Source organism: Cupressus sempervirens, chromosome 3, assembly GCF_028749045.1.
Source record: "Cupressus sempervirens isolate cs-2001-9-10 chromosome 3, ASM2874904v1, whole genome shotgun sequence".
Lineage (NCBI taxonomy): Eukaryota > Viridiplantae > Streptophyta > Pinopsida > Cupressales > Cupressaceae > Cupressus > Cupressus sempervirens.
The window spans coordinates 64,083,406-64,104,575 of record NC_143120.1 but is presented as its reverse complement, the minus strand read 5'-3'; the positions used below and the strand labels follow the sequence as shown (position 1 = coordinate 64,104,575).

At 37.4% G+C, this 21,170-nt stretch overlaps 1 protein-coding gene across 1 annotated transcript in view; it reads right to left on the bottom strand.

Annotated features, from left to right (window-relative positions):
* Positions 1-21,170, bottom strand: part of LOC149564798 (putative serine/threonine protein kinase IRE4) — a 282,390-nt gene that overhangs the window by 240,712 nt on the left and 20,508 nt on the right. The window contains exon 6 of the mRNA XM_089818380.1: positions 5,842-6,091. Coding sequence (XP_089674506.1) covers positions 5,842-6,091 — 250 coding nt within the window. The remainder of the gene's footprint in view (positions 1-5,841; positions 6,092-21,170) is intronic.

The following is a 21,170-nucleotide window of genomic DNA, read 5'->3' as shown; positions in this document are numbered from 1 at the left end:
CATCTTATCAAGCATAATTTTTGCTGTTCGTGTTCATTATCTGTGTGCATTTATTTATCTATGCGGTAAACATTTGGCGTCGTGGCCCTATGAACCTGGAAAGTGGGAGGAATGAAGATTAATGCCAAATCAGCTTAACAAGGATCAAAACAAGGTCAAGGGAAAAGATGGAATCCGTATTGCGCAAAAAAATTTAATTCTGGCACAGCAAGCCGAATGCCAAAGGAGATTCCAGAAGATTGCCGACGGAAACCGGAGCACTGAAGAATTGTTGGAGGAAACTCGGCAGCGGGTGGAATTGGTGGAAGAAGCATGGGAGGAGTTTTTGAATTTGTGTTCGTCGAGGGAAGAGAATCCAGAAGGAAGAGCATCGACTCGCACGGCTCGAAGTACCGATGGAGCAAGAGCGTGGAGTGAACTCTTCGTACGAGATATACTTCCGCAGGGGACAACTTCAAAACACCCTTCTTCACCAAGGTTCGCAGCTGTTGAGTCTAACGATGTGGGAGTGCTGACCGCTGGTGTGGGAGTGAAGAGCGACAGTGTTGCAGGACCGAGCAATGCCTGTTTACAGAAACCAATTGTGATTGTGGGACCAAAAGAAAAACTGCCAAAGTTCAATGGCGATGGTACAGCCGATACCATTCGACATTGCAAAACATGTGAAACGATCTGGAAGGAAAATGGGATAACTGATAAAGACGACTGGATGAGGCAATTTCCAACCACCCTACGGGGCGTAGCAATTGATTGGTTTACTGATACAGATCCACAAAAGCTAAACAATTGGGATAACATTAAAAAGGAGTTTCTGGCAGAATTTAAACTGTTGCGGGATGATAATGAAATTGTAATAGAGATCTTCAATACTAAGCAGGGGAAGAACGAAACCATCCGCGTTTACACCAGGAAATTAAAAGACTTGATAAACAAAATGGAAAGTAAGCTGGCGGACGGACTTCAAAAAAGATGGTTTGTGGAAGGCCTACGCTCGAAGTTGCGGAGGAAAATGAAAATTGTACCACCGTTGTCATATACAGAAGCTTATAACATAGCATTGGACCTCGAAAGTGAGCTGAAGACAAAGAAGAAGACAAAGACTAGCTCATCTGATTCGGATGACGACGAGCCTGTCGGACGTGATAGCAACAACGATGAAGGCAACAGTAAGAAGGTTCATGCCCTACAGAAGGACATGATCCGCATAATGAAGGAGTTTAAAAACATGCAGAAGGAGCCAAAAGGCAATGAGCTGTGGTGCACGGAGTGTAAGACCGACGGTCATACTAAAGGATCATGTCCAAAGAACCAATTTTGTGACATTTGTTAGATCATGGGCCATTCGACAAAAGAGTGCCCCTTTAACATGAAGACAAGAGGATCTCCGCAGGTGCTTCTTACACACGAGGCTTCCCCGTCGGGCAGTAGCGGAAATACGAATAGCACAGGTGCCACATCCGAAGGGTACAGGAATAATAACAGAGGGCAAAATAACAACAACAATGCGAACAATAACTATAATAATGGGAGCCGAAGTCAAACCCAGTATGATGCAAACGGACAGCCGATCGTTCAATGCCGAGCATGTAATTTGTGGGGTCATTTTGCGTGGGATTGTACAGCGGCAAACACACCAAAATTGTAATAACCCCAATAGGTTATAACTTCTTCAAACACCAAAAATCTTTATACTTCAGTTGTTTGACATTTCGTCAAACACTTTGCAAGCAAGCTCTGATACCACTGTAATGACCCTCCTCAAATCTGCCCTCAAAAATGCTGATGAAAGCTCAAAGAATTTTGTCAAACACTTTGCATACAAGGGGTCATATGACTGATATAACTTTTCAGATTGCTGCAATAACTGTTGTTTTGATTTGCATCAAAGAGAATGCTTACAAAAGACTCCAGATTTGTCTAAACAATGACCTAACATGAATGTGCAACTAATTTTGGCAATATTCAATACAAATATGTGACTTAAACTACTTACAATATGCAGCTACAGAAACTAGTGATTATGACAAATACTTTGGATGCAACCTAAGATGGCATTATGCACTTACAACCAAGTGGCATTAATATAAACACTTAGTATGCAAAATTATGACATTGTTTATGCCAAAAAGAGAACTTACAGCCAATTGACATTTTGTCAAACAATTGGCATGCAAACTAATAAGTTGATCATCAAACTCTAGGTTTGCAATATAGATAGTCTAAAAATTACAATGCTCTTTCAATTGCAAAATCCTTTCCTTCCTTTGATACCAATAATGCCAAATGGGAAACAAAGACAAGTACAATATGAAAATAGTGAAGTGTTGATGCTATATTTTGTACTCAGCTGAAAACCTACATTTTTCAGAAAATATGCCAAATGAGAAGTGAAGAACCTGATTGTAGATGGCTGTAATAATTTTCTAAAATGCTGCCCCTTCTGCTTTGCTTTTTCCAATTTGCTTTTTCGACTGCTTTTTCAGATTCGCTTTTTTGAACTGCTTTTACAGATTGCTTTTTCCACCTACTTTTTCGATTCCGCTTTTTTCGGGCTGCTTTTTCGAGCTGCTTTTTCGATTCCGCTTTTTCGGGCTACTTTTTCATATCTACTTTTTTCAAACTGCTACCTTGTTGAATCTCAAGACCATATCTTTCAATGGCGTCAAGATTTTCAGCTTGAAGGGATTTCGTCCTTCAAACTATTGAGACATGATCTCCAAAAAAAATTTCAATTTCTTTGATTTTCCCAAGCATGCTTAAAAGAAGCTTTCAGTTTTCCGCGGAGCCATTTCAGTTTTCCGCAGAGTCTTTCCTTCTTTCCGCGAATGAGTCCAGAGTTTTTCCCACAGAGTAGCTAGGTTCCCGCAGATGTTTTTCATCTTTCTGCAGAGGGTTTTTTCTCTATTTTCCGTGGATGCTTTTGACCGTCCGTGAACAGGATTGTTGTTGTACATTGGTCTTGCATTCCGTGGGAAGTCTTCCGTGGGCGTGTTTGGAGAAGGCCACGGTTCCTGCAGGCATTATGTTCTCTTCACCCTTCCACGGGCATCTTTCCTTCTGTGGGTGTCTTTCCTTCCGCGAGCATCAATTATCCCTACAGATCATTCCCGTCACGGTCTTTCCGCGATGGTTTATTCCATGAACCTGCTTCGGAGGTGTTTTGATTTCGGCAGGGGAAGGTGGCAAGAAGCTTTCTAAAAAAATTTTAAAAAAAACGACGACAGATTCAAGTTGTTCAGAATGAGTAGCAGATGATGCTAAAGGGAAGGGGAAGCATCAGTGGTTGCCAGAAAGAGTGTAGAATAGGCAAAAAAATGACAGAAATGGTGTGTTCCGTGCAATTTTGTGTGGGTTTCGGAGTGCTAATTTGGTCTTGGCAGCGAGGGGCGCTGCCCCTTGACCCCACCCTGTACTGCGTTGCCCAAGGACCCCGCGAGGGCGCTGCCACTTGACCCTGCCGGGGGTGTTGCCCCCTGGACCCCAGTCGTTGTGGATATCATTCATGGGACGTATGACCACTTGATGAAGATTTGGAGCTGCTGCAGGCATGGAGTGTCTGTGTACCAGAGGCACTCCGAGTAGGTGTTGGCCGAGAGGCTGTCTTGGTGGATGCATAGAGAGCTCAGGAGGAGTGGGTCATCCAGAAGGCAATACAACAACACTTAGCTCAATGGACCCAGTGTTGGAAGCAGAGAAAGCAGCGCGGGTGGCTATCAAGGTCAGCTTGAGGAGACAGTATTGTGTTGGTAGAGACTACAGATGTAATTGGATGAATGTGGAAGTGATGTGACAGAAGCAGATTTTTTGTTGTAGTCACTCTATTAATGTATTTTGTTTGTTAATTTGTTTCAAATATTTTGTAATTGTCGTTTAGAGACGACTTTTCTTTTTGGGGGGGATGGTGTTAGCCGACTGGATTGTTGTCGGTGTTTTTGTAGCCAACGGGATGATTGTCGTCAGTGTTTCTGTAGGCGACGGGGTGATTGTCGTCGATGTTTCTGTATGCTGTAGTCGACGGGTAAATAGTTTGTAGCGGACATAATGTTTGCGGCCGACGGAATCCTTCGGGAAGGTTCGACGGATAGTATTTATATCCCGTTTGGGATTATTGTAAATTATCTTCTATCATTCATCTTATCAAGCATAATTTCTGCTGTTCATGTTCATTATCTGTGTGCATTTATTTATCTATGCGGTAAACAAACTATGGAAACAAAACAAAAACAGGTCCGAGATTTATTAAATCAATCGGCCCATTAACAATAGTTTGATTAATGATTTATTTTGTAACGGGAACATTACATTGTGGAAGTTTTGTTGGAGTACTCAGAGTAGGGACTCGTTGCATATACTATAGGTCCCTAAGCTCAGGGGGTTGATCCCAACATTAGTTGGTCATGCCTATCCCCATTGTTGTGCTTGGGAAAAAGACGTTATGTACGTCAGGACGGTCTTAAGCGCAGGGAGTGGATCCCAACATATAGGAAGATACAATGACAGTCATCTAGATGTGATCAAACCTCTCAAAAATGCTTTCCCCTCTACTTATCCATTTGCTTTGTGATTTCATTTTGGGCATTATGCTTTGTGTGGCTTTATGTTACCCTTGCACTTTGATTTTGAGGTATAAGCCTTAGATTACCTTAGAACCTATGTGATCATGGTCTTATCTCTTAGCACAAGGGAGTGGACCATTTATGGTTCCACATGGTTGGGTGATCAAATATTTTCCAGGTATTGTTAAAGTTTTCATGGATGGCTTTATATGGATTCTTGTTGAGCAGCTATTGAAGATGGATTATTGAAGTCTATTCGTGGCATTTAATTCAAAGAAATCTGTGTAATGTTGTAATTCAAATTCTTGAAGAAACTACAAGTCATTTGTATATGTATCATGAAATAAAAAGCTATATGAAAGGGTAAAGGGTATCTCTAGGAGAAATGAAGGGTTATGTGAAACAATGAACATATTGTATTAATTCAAGGGACGAATAAATGCCAAGATATTGTATATTCCTTGTATTTAGATAAGTGTATGATGTACAAAAGAGCTATGTACTCTTGTAATGTAATTAGTGAATATAAGATGATTTGGTTTACATGCATATCCTTTATCCTTATTGTATGCTAAGTAGATACATTTGATTGAAAGGACTAGGACATTATTTCCTAATTCGTAAATGAATATCAAGATGGATAATGTATCAAATCTTAAGTAGACGTAACACTAATAGATGGACTAAGTGTAAGGATTAAAGGTTAGAAAGGAACTTAATTAATATTATTTGAGGGAACTTGATAGGACTTTCTATGATTAAGTGAACTTAGCAAACAAAAGATCTTAAAAAAAGATTAATTCACCAAACTTTGTCTTATCCTTTCAGGTTCCCTAGTGGGGCATTAGATAATGGATCTTTATAAAAGATCAAAGTTCAAATTTAGTCATTAATGACCATTCAAACTCGCAATTATGCTTCAGTACAATGCACAAACAAATAGTGTCAGTAAAAGAAAACAGTTTTCTTAATCTTCCAGGTATTGCACCATATCTATTTATCTATGAAAACATTTTAATCTACATGTACTAGGATCCGTCAATGTTAAAGCAATGGGATTTTTGAAAATAGGTAGAAGATGAAGTACACAATTTTTCCATGACAATGTTGTATAGTTATCACTACGACAATCATAAGCTAAGTTCTTAATCCAAATACTAATTATGCAACAAAAATTGTACTAAAACCTGCTAACTTAATCAATCAAAATCATTATTATAACCAATTTTAAAGAACATCCCAAAATGATAATCTTATTTAAATTCAAAATACATATTCATAATACCTTAATAGCAAACAGGTCACCCGTAGCTCTTTTTCTCGCAAGAAATACTTTACCAAAGGCACCTTTACTAATTGGCTTGATAATTTCGAAGTCATGAATACTTGTTCGCTCTTTATGAGCAGAATGTGTAGGTGTTGACATGATACTTTGGGCAGCATCATCTGACATTGACCTGTCCTCTTCCTTTAACACAGTTGAATGTGCAAAGCTTTTCTGCTCTAGTGTCTCACAGGCTATAAAATATTTCTCCCTGGAAAAAGGATCAGAAAAAATTAGACATCAAATAGTTATCAGCAGAAAAAACAAAGAACTTCCTTTCCTTGAAAATAAGACCATTAGGTAACCGAACCAGATAATTTTCCTTCCCGTATGTAATTCCTTTCAGACAATAATGTCAAAAACACCAAGATTAATCAATTTTTTACATTGCCATTTCCCAAAAAGAATAAAAAGCCTTCTGTATCAAACTACTAGTCTTTGGAATTATAGAATATTATGTAGAATACATCATGGGATGTAACAGGAATGATGGAAAACAGAAAAAACATAACGTGCATATGCATTGTCATTAAATGAAATTTGTTTAAACATTTATAATTTTACGAATATACATTGCAAGTTTTGAAAAGAATAAATTAACAAATGTTATATCCCATATATTTCCTTTCACTCAATGTTGTTCTTAGGCTCAGAGGTGAGACAAAAGGCAATAAGAAAAGGGATTCTAATAATTTGAGCAGCTGTTATTTAAGATTCATTCATAACACAGCAAACTGAAAAGACAGAAAATGCAAAGAAAAACCAATAAACACACAACATGGTAGATCCGTAATTCAAGGCTATATTACTTATGATACAATGATACAAGAGACGAAATATCTTAACCAGAATTGAATTAGCTAGCTCACTATTCAATAAATGGCTTTTTAGTACCTATACACTACAGGATCTTGTTGCTGGGTCTTCATACAATGATCCCATTGCAAATGGGGACCACCCTCTTTTTCTCAGCAATATAAGGTGCTTTAGATAGCTTTAGTCTAGTGGCAATTTCAGAATCTCCATGCCTGTGAGATGAGTTTGAGCAACTTTAGGTGAAGTTGTGCCCACTTGAGCAACTAAGAGAGTCCAGAGCTTGTTGGAAGTTTAACACTTCCCTTTTGAGAAGAGATGGGGTGTGATACAATTAAGAATGGAGGCAAATGTGATGCAATCAAGAGAACGACATTTGATTTGAACCAAGTATGATCAATGAAATCCAAGCAAGTGGAGAGATAAGTTTGACAGGAGAATAGAATAGATCATAGTGAAGCTTTGAGTTTCAGATTGCAAGTGAGGGAATGGGGAAAGCATGTAGATAAAGATGATCAACTCGCAAGACAAAAGGCCAAGATGAGGTCAAGTTGAGATGAATGACCAATGACTTAAAAAAAAATTTGACTCTTGGCTGAGCCCAAGAGGAGAGAATCCAACCTCCCATGGGGCTGAAGAGCCCAAGAGCAGGTCAGGTTCTTACCTGCCTTGGGGCACCATACCTCAAGACAGTCATTGACACAATTTCCCCTTTCTTGTACTTTGAAAGAAAACCTTACCATTCGATACTTAAGGAAAGTGATGGAGATTTCTCAAGACATGACAAAAGTTGAAGAATTTGATCATGAGATGAAGATGTGAATTGAAAGTCAAACATTCGTTGCTGATAATGAGAAGAGAAACAAAGCAGATCAGATCAAGTTGCTGATAGAGAATTTGATGAAGAAATGAAAGTAAAATCTGATTGAACAACAAAATGTGGATTCACAATTAGTCAATTTTCAAATCTCCAACTTGGATGAGCCCCAGTAGAGGTCAGATTCTGACCTCTCTAGGGGCTCCAAGTCAATCGGCTAACTAAGCTCATTGGCAACATCAAAAAAAACGTATGTAAAATCCCTTATCCAAATTAGACCCAACTTTATGTAATTCCTTTTGAGATTTCAAGTTTCTTTTTAAATTTTCAAGCATAAGTTGTAAAGTTTTCCAATTTAGTAGAAATTATAGTGCTATTTGTTTACACATGCCCACATTCCAATGTTTTGTAAACAAACAATAACACATTTGCAAAGCAATGATATAGTGAGCATAAATAAAAGGTTCTTTATTTATTTTTACTTTAGAAATACAACAATATTGCAATGAATTTCTGACCAAGCATACCAAATACAGCTGAGCAAAGCCTTGTTCCAAGGCTTTAACATACATTGACCAGTAACATACAAATGGTTGGTAGGCTGAAAATGTATTTATACTATTTGTAGACACACCCAAAGATAAATCATAATAGAAAATACTGATACTAATTTGCTACCTAGATTAATACCAATGCCTTTCTTTCAATATACACATTCAGATTTCACTGTGTAAACTTCAGATTCTGCCTTGTATTAACCTACGACCAACCTTTCTTGCTTTCCACTTGCAAACTCTTCTTCATGTAGCTTGAATAATCACCATGACCAGTTGTACAGCAGAAAAGGGGAAGCAAGGCAGATTGCTCCTCCTTTTCCAAATGCATATTCGGAAGAAAGATTACCCAGTAAGCCCAAGTAGGACTTAAGTGCATAATGAGTCAATGATCCTTTACAAATAATGATTTGGGGGAAGTTGCATTTGAGGGAAAATAATATGATGATGCAAAGTGGGAGGCTAACTAAACAAAACTAACAAGAATCAGGAAATAAAGACTGAGGAAAAACGGACAGATATTTGCAATGATTTGAAACAAGATCCAGGAAACTATAGTAACTTGCGGTCTAAATTTAAATTAAATTTGAAGAGTGATGGAATATTGTCATCGTAATGTTCCGAAGTCTAGTTCACCTTCAGAGACTAGGCTGCTCGTGTGTGATTTGGCGAGCACCAGAATCCAACTCCACATAATGTGTACACTTACTAGAATAGGCCGTACAGTTGGCATTGGACGATGTACAAACCATCCGATGTGTGGAGGTCTAGCCATATGGTGGTGGGGAAGGGCCGTACGGAAAATACCTTGAAGATCGTATGGTGCTTGTATGGAGGTCGTACAGAAAATGCCTTGAAGGCCATATGGTTACTTGAAACATAATTTCTTCCTTTGGAGCTCTTGTCTAGTAGCTTCGTCCAATGACGGCTTCTTCGGCAGAGGTTTATTATCTTTGTCTTTTGGAAATACTGGCACTTTGGAGTGTGAGTAACCTCGAGAGGATGATGTCGATGATGATGCCATGCTCCGTGCCTTCTTTATAGCCTCCGAAAGGGTGGCAAGATTGAACCCTTTTACCCAACCCTTCAGTGGTTCCATCAGTCCATCCATGAAGAGCACTATCCATCTCCTTTTTGAAATGTCCGTAACCAAAATAGACAGTTTCTGAAATTCTGTGATGTACTAGTCGACCGATCTAGTTTGCCTCAGTTGTGTCAATTCTTTGAAATTAAGTTTTGGATCTTTACCATCAAATCGATCTATCAATATTTCAGTGAATTTCTCATGAGTATTTATTTGGTCATGCCCCATTGTGATGGTGCTATGATGCCACCATTCATACACCACTCCATCCAAGTGTAGTGTTGCAAATTTGATTGCTTCTTCTTCTAGCATTGGATTAAGTTGGAAGTATTGGCCTTCATTACCCACGCTTGAGCAGATATGGATCTGGATCCATCAAATGGAGACAGATTTACCTTACTCAACTTCCTTCTGAGATCATCATTAAAATATCCTTGGTTTCCACCTCCAGAATATCTCATTCTCAGTTCTACATAATCTTTGTAAGATATATCCTCCTCCAAATTTGCATTCTTCAAGTCTTCTCTCAACTGTTCTTGAACTTCCTCAAAGATTGTCTACTTTCCTCCGAGCAGTACCTCTATCCATGTAGGGAAAGACGGTATGGAAGGTTGACAACGTGTTGGATGAGGGTTTACCTTACCTAACATCGAGTCCGTGCTGTGACCATTTTGTTCACCGGTTATTTTATTGTCTGCCAATTTCTTGAGAGTTTCTTCCATAAGTCGTTGAGTATCATTGATCTGCAGTTGATTCCTCGAAAGATCTCTTAGTAGCGCCAAGAGTTCGGTGGCAATGGGTTCTTGTTCCGCCATTCTATCAACCGAATGGGATCTTCTTCTCTTCCGGCTATAAACTTTCATTCATTGTCCACAGACTAGCAGGATGATTGGCTCTAATACCACTGTAATGTTCCGAAGTATGATTCACCTTCAGAGACTAGGTTGCCCGTGTGTGCGTCTGGCGAGCACTAGAATCCAACTCTGAATAATGTGTACCTTAATTGGAATAGGTCGTATGGTTGGGCACTGGTCAATGTACAGACCAACCAATGTGTGGAGGTCTGGCCATACAGTAGTGGGTAAGGGTCGTACGATGCTTGTATGAAGGTCATATGGCAAATGCCTTGAAGGTCATACGATTAGTGTGGGTGCCTATACAATCTGGATTGGACCGTACTATGAGGGGGGAGAATGATGTCTATACAATAGGCTCAGGAAGCTGTACAGTAGTAGTGAGGTGACTTGGCCGTACGAGATGGTTGACACGGGCCGTACAGTCTGGGAAATGTCGTTCATACAATGGAGTTGAAGATGTACGAAGGGGTTACTAAGTGTGTTGGAGCGAGGGAGGAGAATGTGTGTTTCTTTGCCACAGGCTGAGTTGCACTCCGAGATGCCAAACAAGTTGAATGTATTCGCCAAAAAACACCAAATAATGTCAATGCAAATATTGAAAAACCAATCAAAGATATATCTAAATAGATGTATTTGCAAACAAAGACAGTGTGTGGAATTGCCAGATCCGAGCAAGTAACACAGAAACGGAATAGGGTGAGGGTTGAATCCCACCGAAACCAGATTAGCCAAGTAGGGAAGATTTTTCACTTCCAAAATGGCGAACAACAAAGAATCCCAACTGGAATTCGCAGTACAAGGAAGAATAAACCAAATCACATACCAACTACTACCTACATGTCATACTTAAATACCTGTCAGGGAAACTTTCTAAGGGTTTACAAAGATAGTCGACGACAATCACCTACCTACGGAAACAATTATATAAAAATGGGTTCAAGATATACTAAATCAGTTGGCCCATTAACAAAGGTTTTTGATTAATTATTTATTTTATGACGGGAACATTACAGTCATTGATTTCAGTAAAAGAAAGATAATGGGCATCATCAATGTCAATTGTATAAGCAAGAATTGGCCATTAAATTATCATTATGACAAATAGAAATAGTAGTGTGGAAGTTGCAAACAAATCTATACATTATATAAATACAGTTGAAAGAAAGAAAACAGAAATTAAATGCCATAGAGATGAAGGTGAGATTCCAGATTATCCAAATCAGCATAGGGGTTAGTCACCATCGAACTAGAAAAGGAATCCACTCAACTTGACCTCAATCAACATAGATAGCATACAATTAGCCAAATGGAGATGGGGAGAGTATCATTTAAGGAACACTGTGGTGCTAGGTGCAACCAATTAACCTGCAGAAGATTACAAGGTATGCTGGTGTTCATTATGACAACAAGAAAATCAAGAAAACGATATAAACAAATAAACGTCGATGACAATGGTGCAAAAGAGTAGTGCAGCAGTTTCATAAAAATCGTTAACAAGTCATTGTGCCAGTTCACCCGTATATTAAGGAAAATTTATTTGAAATAATGATCAAATTAATATGTATTGTAGACAGCGAATTCACTAAGAATGTTAGAAGCATCTGCAAAAGATTTATTAATGTGTTGTTAAGACAAAACAATAGAATAACAACAAGTATGAGACACAAAACTATGCAAAATCAAATGAAATATAAGGTAGTGAGTAAAATGCAGAATCAAATGCAAGGTATCGAGTAAAGGGAATCGAGTGAAACACAGAAAAAAAAGCCGACTTTGCTGAGCCAAACAGTAAGAATAAATTACTTATGAAAGCATCAGCGAGGACGATAATCAAAGATATATATATAAAGCAACATCAGAAAGAAGTTTGGACACTCACTAAACAAAACAATGACTTACAAATTGGCTAGGAAATGAGACACTTGTGTTTGCTTTCAATGATGAGACGGTAAGATAAAATTCATGCGTTGAACAGATTATCTCTAAGTGGCGGCCAACATATGCCAACAATGAAGATACGATTTGCTAAACACAACAGTGTGGAAGTCTTTGTTGAGTTACAATAGGCGGCATCAAGCATAGTAAGCCCTCTTAAGTCAACAACAGCAGTCAATACATATAACAAAAGTCAATGAATATCCATTTTGAATAATTAGAGATATGAATCTGCGATTTGAGACTGAGCATTGAAGTACGCAGCAACATTAAACGTATGCCCATCAAACGCTATGGTGAAAAGTTAAGGCACTGGATTATTTGTTTTCAAAGGCACGTCGTATTAAAAGATGCGATTAACATAACACAAAAATAAATGCAGAGCAAACAAACTATTAGTTAAGAGGGAAAGCAGATATCTATGAAAGGCTGCGAGATTTGTTAAGTGCTGCAATCCATATGAAAAGGCATGTCCAATTAGAAGGGACATACGTGATCTATAAATAGCTGTTTGAAATGAAGTTGAAAGTAGATAGGATTGGAATGGAAAAATACATGTAGAAACGAAGTGAGAAGTGGGAGTTGTGCAGATTGTAGAATAATAAGTGGAATAAGAATGACGTATATGGAAGATTGCTGATTATGAAAGATAAGTACAGATTTGTGGAGAAGAACAAATGAGAAATATACAATGGTGAAGAAGCATTTAAGGGGTTGAATAAAACATATGTATGCAGATTTATAATCTGATATATATCAATCTAAGAAAGTCTGTGTAAAGCATTTAAGGAAGGAATAAAATATGTATTTACAGATATATCTTTTATAAATATATATTAAATGGAAAACATGAGATAAGAGGGTAAAGTGTACAAATTTAAAGAAAAGAATATAGAAGATTAAAAGAAGCATGCACAAATAGAGTTAAGTAATAGCTAAGGAAGTGTCCATCATCAGTTGAGTAAGTAACATTAGCGAGGTGGAAAAACAGTTTGCGTATAGTGGGTTGGTGCTCACATAAGACAGCAGTGGGAGTTGGTGCATGCAGCAGGTCCGTGCTTGCAAGGTGTGGGAGTTGGTGTTGAAGTTTGTATCTATGATAGAAATCTTCATCATTGATTTTATGAGATAGACATATGTTTGTTATGAACATTATGGTCATCTTCAGCTTAAAGCGATATTTGAAATTATCTTTTAAATTAATATTATGCAAAAGACATGTCATACATAATGCGAAGAGGCATGCATATGGAAATGTTAAGTGTTGAATATGTGGAAATACGAAGGTTCTTATTTTTGAGACTCGAAGAGACCTTCATGTGAAAGATGAACAGTCTTAAGCAATCTATTCATATGGTTGCTTGGTGTATTGTAAATCAACCAAGTGAATAGCTACGTAATCGAATATTTATGAACAATAAAAGATATATTTTTCTGGTGTGGCTGGGTTTTTCCTTTCCAGTGGAAGGGTTTTCTTAGGATAAATGTTTCGAGTATTTTGTGTATGGTGTATGCTCTTTTATTGTTGTTTATCTCTATTTCTGGGCTCAAAATTTAACATGGTATCAAAGCCAAGTTACAACAATAAAGGAGAATTGTTTGGTTGTATCATTGCTTGGAAATGCTCATGGTTGAAAAGAAAGATATGCTCAATCTTGTTGCTACAATCAGCTCTAGTTTATGAATTTATGGTTGGGGTGTATGCAGCAGTTTTTATTATGGCACTTAAATTTGAAAGGTTTTGATTCGAGCGCGTGAAAGCAAAGAGGATTATGTGTACGATAACATGGTAGAGAGCTTTGTATCCAGCGTGGATATTGTCTTTCAAAGCAATTTTTTTCTTATTCATGGTCTTCCTGCTAGCTTGCAATTATGGAAGGATTCACTTCTTTATTTCTATTCTAATACTTTTATCATTCCTGGCAAGGTCGAAGTTTGTTAGCCATTTCAATGGAGTGTTGGCTTGGCACCAGGTTCTTATTATGTTCTCCGTCTTATTCAATTTTGAAATGTCCTAGAACATGGTTTGCTCTGTTTGTGCCTGCATTCACCGTTAGCCTTCACAGAACGTTGAACCCTGCATAGAGAACAATTGTGAGATTTCTCCAAGCTATGATGTGCCTTCATTTGCAAAAACTTTGTCGCAGAGTGATGCAAACAATGGGGGAGGATTTTTTTTGTCTCTTAGTTTTGCACAAAATTGTTTATCCTGCCACTAGAATTCTCAATCAATCTACCTGTTCAATCACTTCCTAATCATGAGCTTTTGCATGCCTCTTCATGTCGCATCAATTATTTTGGGGATCATGTTGTCTAGTCTTACATTCGGCTCAATGTTGCTTGGACTAGTTGACTTAGAAGTGCTCATCAAATCTAGCATGAAGGAATCTCATATTCTCATGTTTATGCATTCAACATATCAATCTCACTTTTATTCTTTTCCTTTGTCACTGGCAATTCATCGTATTAGCATCACACATGTATCTTTTAGCATTATCGGTTTTGGTTCGCATTCTTGAGTGCCTTTGTGGTCATCAATTCATTTGAGGTTATCTTGTGTATGTCATCTAGCATATTCATGTGTGATGGATCTTTGTAGCGGTAGGAATCTTACCATTTTCATATTACTCATTCTTGACATGTTGCGATCCTTTTTTCTTTATTTTTGGCATTGTTCATCTCTAGCGGATATAAGTATATTGTGAGATTTACAAGAATAAATTTTGATATGTGTCCAAAGCTTCTTAGAAACGGCTCTGCCTACAACACATAACCTAGTTATTGTTCGATTACTATATGGCACGTGTCTAACTTGAGAGAAGGTATAGTGTGCATTATTCGCAAGCATAGAGTAAGTGATTTGGAGCATCAACATTCATGCACTCTCCTTTGTTGTACCAAACTTTGTTTCGTGAGCATTCTCATGCATTCAAAAGATCTGGCCATGAAATACCTTCTCTATTAGGAAGAATAAAAGGTGTTGATAGATAAAGAAAGGACATTTTAGCTTCATCGAGATTCATATCCGCGCCATCATAACTTGGAGTATTGCTACAGTATAGATTGCAGAGCATCAACATATATTGGTGGTATTATTGCAGGTCCCAGGATTCATTCATATATTAAGTCTTGCTAGAGTTTCCATTGGCGGAGAAGTTCATCAAAGAATCCATATGTATGGTGAGGGGTAGAAATATTAACAAAGTTGCTCGAACAGATCTTCAATTAACCTTCAAATTGTCTAGTATCACCTTGTATTGCTAAAATCTAGAAACTTCATTTTGACATCTTCTTAGGGTTGGAGACTAGATGGAAACAATTTGAGGCCACTGTATTTGGTGAAGGATCAAATGTATCTCTTCATGTGTTTTTCACAATCTTGTGAACAAGTTCAACATATTTTTGAGAGGAGACGGTGGATCCTTGATGTGCAGGGATATGAAGAAATGATGGTCGGGTTTGGTGGAGAAGAAATGAAAATCACATTTATGTTAAAGTTGAGGTGATTGAATGAGATGTTTAGGTGGAGGAAATGGTCTGTATATGGAGTTCACAGAGCAGTGTGGAGTTGGCCACAGCCAAGAGACTCAATCTCTTTGCTAAACTTAAAGCCAAACTCCAGAGTGGGAGTCAAAATGAAAGCATAAAAGTTAGTTTATTTGGATTTTTAATTTATAACTTCACTCTTTTGTGGAGCCGCAATATTATGCTCGGGTGCAAAAGAAGTCTCTTTTCCGCTTAGATGAAGTGGAAGCAATGTATAGAAAGCTTCAATTGTAGAGACAAAGACTTGGGCATTCGTTGTTGAAAGAAATGTCACAAGCAGAATCTAGAGAAGAGAACCTTGCAACTGTGAGAGTTCAGATAAACTGGCCATTTGCTTGGGGGAATCATCATTCTCTGGATTTTGGGACATGTGGTGGTCTGCTTTTGCATGTAGGGCAATTTCTGATTGTTGCAGCCTCAATTGTTGTGATGGTAAGTGATGAGAAATTTTTCAAGTTACACAACATTCTAGAGCCTGTGACTTAACTAGCAAATTTAAAGGAGATAAGTGTTGTAATGTTCCAACCTCCAAACGATGTTAACACAATGGCATAGGTGCACAACAGGGCCCGTACAATGTTCAAATTTGGGTGCAGGAAATCTGTTTAGGGACCACTGAAAGGCCGTACGTTTGCCCAAGAGACCGTACAGATAGACATCGAACGATGGTTGTGGAGGGAGTGCCTTGGTGTACGGTAGTGCAAGCAAGGATGTCGTACGGTGATGGTACAAGCCGTATGGTATATGTAGGTGAATTATGATACCGACAGGAATATCAAGGAGGCCGTACGGTGACTTATGGATGTCGTACGGTGATACAGAGCATGAAGGTATAAGCCGTACGAATATGGAGATGGCTATACGGTGGAAAATACTGAGCATCAACGCACAAGAACACAAGATGTGTGATGGACGATGGAGGAAGATGTCGCAATAACTGTATGGTGAGGGGATGAATTAGAGTGAATATGCAAGAATCCGTACAGAACAAGAATACAAGTTAACTGATATTGCTCATAAATACTACATTATTTGTATAGGCAAAGTCCACACATTTTCCACAGGAACAACTATTCAATTAAGTTCACAATTTGTGAGGTACAGACCGACGAACACCAACAGAATAGGGTGAGGGTTGAATCCCACCGAAACCGTGCAGGCCAAATAGGAAAGGTCTTTCACTTCCGAAATGGCGATCAATGCTGAACTCCAGCCGAAATCCGCAATACAAAAAAAATGAATCCAAAAGCATACCTATCGACTATTACGAGCCGTGCTTAAATACCCATCGGAAAAAGCTTTCCGAGGGTGTACAAAATTAGCCGATGGCGACACACTCTACTATGACAAAAATTAAATTTGGGTCCGAGTTAAATTAAACAATCGGCCTATTACACAAAAATAATTAAATACATTTATTTCTGTTCGGGAACATTACAAGCGTTCTATTTTTTAGTATTCATCTTGAATTTTGGAATTGAGTATAGCATTGATCTTCATATTTGATGCAGGATGCAGGGCACTGCAAACTACCCAAAGGCACTACTCACAATCTTGGACTGAATTGATGTTGAGGTTAAATATTTTATTTTTATTTTTTTTGTTCAATAACAGTTTGCTGCTTATTCTGTTTTTATCTCTGGTGTAGTCCTGATTAAGATAAGAAAAATTCTACCTTATTCAATTGTGATTCAACTTATAATGTGAGTTGTATGTGATTCATGAAAGGGAGAATATTTGTTAAATCTTCAAAGTTGGAACTGTTGTTGATCAGACTGTATGAGGGACGCTTGACGGGATTTGTCATGGTATTGTGTGCATGATAACTTTGTAAATTTTGTGCACCTTCATCAGTGTATGCATCCAGAGTTGCACTATATGTGTGTAGAGATTTATTGAAATAATGGAATATAGGCTGGCTTCATCTTAAAGATTAGTATCAATAATAATGGGCTTTGGTATGTTCTGTGAGATATTATTATTATTGCAAGATGTTGACGATCGAACTACCATACATAAGAGGTTTTAATGTTCAGTGTCGACGGTCATGATTGCATCATGTGTATACTAACTTGACTTTGTGCATAAGCTTGTGATTAGACTGGCAGGTTATTCTAGAAGATCTCAGTTCTCATTTTCTTTTATGGCAACATCCTTACTGAGTAACATATTTTGTTCATATGAATGGTGAGCTACATTTTCTATGTATGTGTGTTGAACTTCAAAGAGATAAGTATGCTATGATTTTTGTATCTAACTGAAAAGAGATTATATCTTTACTGTGATCTCTATGATAAGTGGATCTTATGAGTTGTTATAAATCTCCCTTGGTTGCAGGGTGCAATGGAATAGTGAGAGATTTGCAACATTGGTTGTAGTCCTGATACTAAACTGGTGACACTTTATTAAAAAAGGATGATCATTTTTAGAGAGAGACTATTCAGCTTCAAAGGGAGATTATATGATAGAGGGAGATGTCCAGCCCTTTGCAAGCTTATGCAATAGTCAACCATCTTATAGTGGTGATTAAAGTTGTTCCTTTTTGAGAGGGACTCTCTGTTAAGAGAAAATATCAATTATTAATGCATTCTTTTATGGGAGAATTCTGAGATGAAAGCTTGTTCCACCCTCTGCGAGTAGGCATGGTGGAAATGCCTTCTTCTTCAAGAGAAGTTTGAGGTGAAAGCCCTCATTCCACCCTCTACGAGTAGGTGCGGTGCGCTACCTCTGCGAACAAGCATGGTGGACTGTATCCTTCTCTAGGAGAATTTTTGAGGTAAAAGTCTTCATTCTACCCTTTGCGAGCATGCAAGGTTAAAGTCATGTGTGACTTCATTCTATGTGCTTATGAAGTAACTATGGTAGACTATATTATGCTGAGATAACATATGTTATGTACCTATCATCTTTGGTTGCAGCTATGTGTGTATGCATGTCTAAAGATCTCTCTCTTGCTAAGAGGGAGCGTTGAAGCTTGTAGTTGGGATAGAAATCTTCATCTCTGATTTTATGAGATGAACATATGTTTTTTATGACCATTATGGTCATCTTCAGCTGAAAGGGATATTTGTAATTATATTTAAAGCTAATATTATGCAAAATACATGTGTTATACATAATGCGAAGAGGCATGTGTACAGAAATATGAAGTGTTGAATATGTGGAAATATGAAGGGTCTTATTTTTGGAACTCAAAGAGACCTTCATGTGAAAGATGATGAGTCTTATATAATCTATTTATATGATTGCTTCATGTATTGTAAATCAATCAAGTGAAAAGCTATGTAATTGATTGTTTTATGATCAATAAAAGACATCTTTTGCTGGTGTGGCTGGGTTTTTCCCTTCCAACAAAAGGGTTTTCCTAGGATAAATATTTTGACTATTTTGTGTATGTGTATACTCTTTTATTGTTGTTTATCTCTATTTTTGGGCTCAAAATTTAACAATTGGAGCTTCCAGTGAGCCGGTGCTCATAAACATATGGGTTGTAGCCTCTAGTAGGTCAGAGCCTACAAATCATTGTAAAAGAATACGTTTAAAAAAGAGAAATTATTTTCCTATAGTTTTCTCCCGCTTTGGATTTCCACGTAAATCATTGTGTTACTGTATTCATATGCATAATTGTTTATTTCAGTATTTAACGTTTATTTGTGGATAAAAGTTTTAAATTGGCCAAGTTATTATTATATGAATTCACTCCCTCCCCCCCACCCTTTTAGTATAATTGTGCGCTCTTCAATTGGTATCAAAGTGGGTTCCTTTTATAAAGCCTAGCAACTTGAAGGTAGATCTATTGAGCACACATAGGAAAAAGGAAAGGAAATAAAAGAAAAGGAAATTCGAAGAAGAGAAATAATAGCATTGCAACAACTACTAAAGACGAAGCAATTGATAGTGAAATCCTTGAAAAAGAAATTGACTCTATATGCATTGTGTAGTAATGATTGTATTGATATTACAAAATCAAATACATGTGGGAATACGGAAGCTAACATATGTGAAGAGATGGCACGTGGAATAAACATTGCACTAGAAAATGATATTGTGAATGAGGGAAAACAAATGATAGAAGATAAAGATAATAGAAACAGTGAATCAAATGCAAGAGAAGTCTTGGATGATGGAAATCTCAAGGAAGGGTCTACTATATATAAAGAAGATGAAGAAGAGGTCTATAGTGAGGATGAGGATGTTGATTTCATGAAAGAACTTCATTATGCTTACAAAGAAAATGGAAAGCTTAAGAAGAATGCAAAACTGAAATCAAAAATTCAAAAATTATATGAAGCCCAAAAAGAATCAAGCAAAGAAATTGAAAATTTGAAAGCACAATAAGAAGCCAAACAATTTCAATATGAGATGATGATGAATTTAAATGCAAAAGAAGCGACTAATGTCAAATAGAGGAACAAGTCAGCACATTGAAAACTGATTTAAAGACGACCACTATCAAACTGAACACTAGTCTCAAGTTTGAAAAGAGTAATTAAATTCTAACTAATATAATTGACAACCAAAGGCCATTTTCCAGCAAGACAGAGTAGGTTATGAAATAGGTTCAAAGCATCATGATTGTACATTCAAAGGCTTCATCAAAGAAGGAAGTAGTATGGCAGATTCATTTAAGAAAGAGGAAGAACTTGAAACATATGTTGAAGAGTTGATAAACCCTATTAGAGACAAAGATAGAAAGAAGGATCCAAAGTCAAACACATCTTCAAAATGTAAGGACAAAATCAGAAAATCTTTTCCTCAAAGACAAGAGCATACATTCGAACACCAACATAACTTCTATGGATATTGTCCCTCATGCAATTACTTTGGTTAAAGAGTGAGAGAATGCAGAACACGAAATGAAAACTTTCATGGAAGAAGAAGTAGGAATTAATATAGGCACTTAGTGCAACATTGCATTCATGTATTCATGGAATCGCATAAAGAATATAAGAGAGAATAAACAAGCACGATCTATCTTTGTATGGAGAAAGAAACTTGACAAAATCAATCAAAAGAGTGAATCCTTATGGACTTCAAGGAAGAATAATCAAAAGGGAAGAACTACAGAAGTTTGGAGAAAGAAGATAATTAAAGGAGAAGAAACCAGTGCAACAGCAACTTGCAGTTCATATACCTACTAGTTTGAGAGGAGATGCATGAACTTAGGGGAGATACTTATGAAATTATCCATTAGTCCCTTGGAGTGAGATGGTCAAAACAAACTGAAATCTTGAAGACTAGACAATTGAAAAACTGATTGCATTGATGTCAAAATTTGCAAAACAAAACTTGAAAGAAGCAGATGCATTAATGGCAGCACTAGAACATGTAGGAGCATTGAATAGTCTTTCTCAAGGGGAGCGCTAGAGAACCTTCAAAGGGGGTGCTGTATATCTGCATGCATTTGATGAATAGTTTGTAGATGGAAATTTGATAATCATCCCTTTTCCATTGATGTCAAAGAGGGAGAGATATAGGAGGAGAATCTGAAGAAATGAGGAAGGATTGCCAACAATGACAAAGGGGGAGATTGATGGAATATTGTCATTGATGTCAATAGAAGAAAGATAATGAGCATCATCAATGTCAATTGTATAAGCAAGAATTGGCCATTAAATTATCATTATGAGAAATAGAAATAGGAAATACAGATCTTGCATGTAACTTATAAACAGCTTTATACA